Source organism: Cucumis sativus, chromosome 7 (assembly GCF_000004075.3).
Source record: "Cucumis sativus cultivar 9930 chromosome 7, Cucumber_9930_V3, whole genome shotgun sequence".
Lineage (NCBI taxonomy): Eukaryota > Viridiplantae > Streptophyta > Magnoliopsida > Cucurbitales > Cucurbitaceae > Cucumis > Cucumis sativus.
This window is the reverse complement of record NC_026661.2, coordinates 19,866,624-19,871,166: the sequence shown is the minus strand read 5'-3', so window position 1 is coordinate 19,871,166 and position 4,543 is coordinate 19,866,624. Positions and strand designations below refer to the sequence as shown.

General features: G+C 33.1%; 1 protein-coding gene across 1 annotated transcript; it reads left to right on the top strand.

The window, feature by feature from the left end:
- Positions 1-2,189: 2,189 nt before the first annotated feature.
- On the top strand, positions 2,190-3,948 carry LOC101221600 (homeobox-leucine zipper protein HOX11). Its single transcript, XM_004135859.3, has 4 exons — positions 2,190-2,608; positions 2,700-2,968; positions 3,095-3,174; positions 3,254-3,948. The coding sequence occupies exons 1-4, from the start codon at positions 2,305-2,307 to the stop codon at positions 3,579-3,581; spliced, it is 981 nt and encodes a 326-aa protein (XP_004135907.1). The 5' UTR covers positions 2,190-2,304; the 3' UTR covers positions 3,582-3,948.
- Positions 3,949-4,543: the final 595 nt, after the last annotated feature.

The following is a 4,543-nucleotide window of genomic DNA, read 5'->3' as shown; positions in this document are numbered from 1 at the left end:
ATTATTACATATTTAAACTTGAAATTATTAAAAATAATAGAAGCAGTCAAATGGTGTTGCATGAAAGGAGCAGGTAGGTCCATGGTGTAATTGCAAAAGCTCAAATAAATAATATAGATAAGATGCGGATGACGCTTTCATTCTTTGTCTTTCTCCACCATATATAATTTCATTTTTTTAAAAAAGTTAAATCCATTTTTATATATTCATCCTAAAAATACAAAATAACTTATACCCAAAATATGGTTGCATGCCAATATTAATCTCTTTAAAGTTTTATTATAAAGCACACCCAACAAAACAAAAATGTCTTTAAAAAAACAAGAATCATACTAGCTCCATACAAGATATATAATCACTTACAAACAACAAATTAAAACATTCAATCTAGTAAAGACGCAAGATAGCATCATGATATACACACATATTACACTCATGTCAAATATGATAATAACAACATTGTAGAGTGTAGCATAGATTTTGTTCCTCAATCACAGTAGCAAAGTTTGAGTCTACTTATACTAATTTGAAACAAACACTTCTAAGCATCAATAGGTTAGAGATTCAAATCCTCTCCTTTCATTATTGTTTTGAAAAAGGAAGTGATGATATATAGAATATTTTTATTAATCTTTCTTTAGATTAAAACCTACGATATTTGATTAACGTGTGTTGTGTGTTTTAAACTATGTGTTGAATTAAGATGTAGATGTAGGGATAAATCATAAATTTAAAATGAAGATAGAGAAAAGGAAAGTATAGAGTTTAGGGAGGGGGTAGGGAGAGTTATTTTGACATGAAAAGAAAGGGAAAAAAGGTAAGGGTGACCTTATTCTAAAGAGAGCATATAGGCTATGAACATGCATGCAACCCCAAATCCAAGGTTTTACTATTAGTAATTAATAGTAAAATTTGGAAGAAAAATACATAAAGAATATATATAGAAAATTGAAAAGAAGAGTCCGTATAATGGAGAGGAATGGAGAAACGTAGGAAAAAGGTTTGAAAGAAGAGAGGATAGAGTATTTGGAGCGTGAGATGGACGTGAAGAATGTATAGGATCTGAGGCGTTAAGAGGGGATGATGAGCACGTAATAATCCGTGGACCCCGATTTGACTCTTGAGTATTCTCACGCGCTTCTTTTTTTTATATATAATTTTTCTTTTTCCCCCACACGACAACCTTAACCACCAAGCCACTGCCACCAAAATCATCCTCTTTTTTTTTTTTTTCTTTAAATAAAATAAATTCTATTTTTTTAATTTCAAATTTCAAATTATACATTATATAATTTAAATTGGAAAAATAAAAATGGGGTATCACGTGTGTTTGTCAACCTGAGAGATGTATGTCGGTCAAACTGGTTTCCCACACACCATATGAACAACTAAACAATAATATTGCTTCTCTTTTTCTTTTTTCCATTCTAAGTTTTAATTCCTTTTTTAACATAACCTTTCAGTGTAGCTCAACTTATTTTGGTCATACAGATATAAGAGTTTTCAAACTTTTAATTTAATGATATATTTGAGTGAATATATCTTTGTATGTCTTATGTACACAATATACGTGAATCGTACTACGTACTATGTACCTAAGATTTTTATTTTAAGGTTTTACTTAAATAAACTTGAAAATAGAAAGAAACTTTAAAGTCAAGTATTCTTATAAATTCTCACATTACGTTAAATTAATGTTATTTTAAACATATTTACTTATTTGTTGTCGAATGGAACTTAGTTTGATAATTATTGATATGACATTTGATTTTAGAAATAACAGGTTCAATCTTTATCTTTATTAATTAAATATGTAAACAGTACGGATAGTTGAATATATATATATATATTTATTTGTAAATTGTCTACCATAAGGATCAGCAATAAAATGATAGATAATAGATTTCATTTTATCCAAACTATTAATAATAAATTGATTTGTATGTTACGACAAAAATATAAAATTTCTTAAGACAAGTTAAATTTGAATAAATAAATAAATAAACAAATACTAATAAAATGAAAGTTTAAAAAGAAAAATAGAAATTAAAAAGAAAAAAGAAAAAAGAAAAAAGAAAAAAGAAAGGAGAAAATCTTGAGATTTAAATGCACACAGCGTTTTAAGGCTAATTAATATAGTGATTTTCTAATTTATTTTTTGGAGTCTGCATCTGCCTTATATTTATTTGACTCATCGTATCGATATTTCTGTACTCTCTTTTTCCATTTTCCCGCAGTCCTCTCCACTCCCGAACTCCCCGTTCACTCCATTCCTTACCTTTCTCCCTCTGCGCCGCCGCACAGATGGAGCTTGGCCTCAGCTTGGGCGACGCCCCCAAGCCCTTTCGCTTTGTCGAGAAGCAATCTCAAGTCCCCTCCCCCCAGCGCCGACTTTCCCGCAAAGATTTGGGCTTCTGTGTCGACTTATCGATTGGCCGTTCCGTCGCCGGAGATAAAGAAGACGACGAAGACAAACCTAATCAAGGAGAAGATGAATCCGACGGTAATGAAGATCCACCGACTCAACTCGATCTTCTCCCTCATAATCCCGTTCCTCGAAACCTAACTAACCCGTACCAAGGATTTCCATGGCCGTCGTCCGAAAACGGTAAGAATCTCGAAAGGCCGTACTAAATCACTACAAAAATCATCGAATCATTTCCCCCCTAATTTTTCTAAAGGAAATCGATTATTTGCAGATGAAGGCGAAGATCGAACCGCATCGCCGAATAGCGCAGCGTCCTCGTTTCAAATGGAATTTGGACTGTACGGCAGCGGAGGTAACATTTCTTCCCGGAGAGATCAAATGGAAAATGGCGTAATGAACGAAGTAGGTGAATCTGAAAGAGCTTCTTCAAGAGCTAGTGATGAAGACGAAAATGGTTGTACAAGGAAGAAACTCAGACTCTCTAAAGAACAATCCGCTTTTCTTGAAGAAAGCTTCAAAGAACACAACACATTGAACCCTGTAAGTCCGAAATTTCAACCAAGAAAAAAAAAAAAACCCATCGATCGATTCGTCAAAGATTATTTCCGAATCCGAATCCGAATCCGATTTTTTTTCTTCTTATTTTTCTTTTTATATCGATTGCAGAAACAGAAACAGGCACTGGCTAAGCAACTGAATCTCCGTCCTCGCCAAGTGGAAGTTTGGTTTCAAAATAGAAGAGCAAGGTTGGTTTTGGGTATGGATTTTCGAATTGAATTGGGTTCATCTATGGAATTTGTTTTCTAATTTTAGTGAAACTAACAGGACGAAATTAAAGCAAACGGAGGTAGATTGTGAGTATTTGAAAAGATGTTGTGAGACATTAACAGAAGAGAATCGACGGCTTCAAAAGGAGCTTCAAGAATTAAGAGCTTTGAAAACCACAAATTCACTCTACATGCAATTACCAGCTACAACACTAACCATGTGTCCGTCTTGTGAAAGAGTAACCTCATCTTCCGCCGCTTCCACCGTCGCTGCGACGGAGGGAGTTACAAAACGATCTGGGTTAGCCATTGGTGGTGGGCGACCAGGTTCTTCATCTTTCCCATTTTCTGCTAAAACACAGTCCCACCAGTCAACAGCTTCATGATAACGAGATGGGTTTAGGCGAATCATGATGGTGGTCCCTTTTGTACATAAACCCTTTTCCCAAAAGCAAAAGATGAAAAACAAAAAAAAGGAAAATCAGTAGAATCCGAGAAAAAGAAGAATGAAGAAGAAGAAAAAAAAAAAGATAAAACAGGTTATTATTTATCATCATCATCATCACATTTCTCTTTCTCCTCCCCTCTCCACTCTTCTTTGAGGTGTTTCTTCACCATTTTGGGGGTTGTTTGTTTGTTCAAGATATTATTTCTTTTTTCTTTCCCCCATGGATTTTCTTTCTGATATATTGTGAAGAAAGAAATCTATAAGAAAAGAATTCTTATATACAATCATTAGTGATTTGTGTTTCTTGTTGGTATTCCTTATTTATTTATCTGCTGTTTGTTTGTGTAAATATGATTACTAGAAGAAGGGGAAGTGAGGAAAGAGGTTTATTTTGTTAACGATCATGATGTTGGCCATTGAGTTAAATGACCCGAGAAAACAGAGTTTCTTGAGGAAGAAGATGATACAGTAAAAAAAAAACCAGCGGATGGGGTAGGGGAGAGGGGGGGTAATAATGTAAATTGACGTCTTCTTGTTCCTCGTGGATGTTCCAATTATTATGACTGTGGTGTCCCCAACCGGCATTTCGTACTTTTATGTTTGCGTTTTTAAATTTTATTTATTTTTTAACCTCACTAAAATGTATTTCAAATTTGTTTGCTTATTTATTAACACTTTATTTATTATTAAATAATCTCTCATCATAATTACACATTCAGGCTGGATATATGTTTTTCGGCCATTTTGTTATCTCAATATACCAAATTTACATCTTTAAGACTTCTACAATTTCTCCATCTACTTTTATTTTATTTTAAAACTTATTAATTTTTAAATGTAGTTGATTAATAATAATTATTGTTATTATATTTAGAAAATAGATGAATGTGTTTCAAACAT

Bases quoted from the DNA above. Each gene is read 5' to 3' on its own strand.
- LOC101221600 (XM_004135859.3), top strand. From the start codon at position 2,305: ATGGAGCTTGGCCTCAGCTTGGGCGACGCCCCCAAGCCCTTTCGCTTT. The intron at 2,969-3,094 runs GTAAGTCCGAAA...TATCGATTGCAG, and splicing joins AACACAACACATTGAACCCT to AAACAGAAACAGGCACTGGC. The intron at 3,175-3,253 runs GTTGGTTTTGGG...TGAAACTAACAG, and splicing joins TTTCAAAATAGAAGAGCAAG to GACGAAATTAAAGCAAACGG.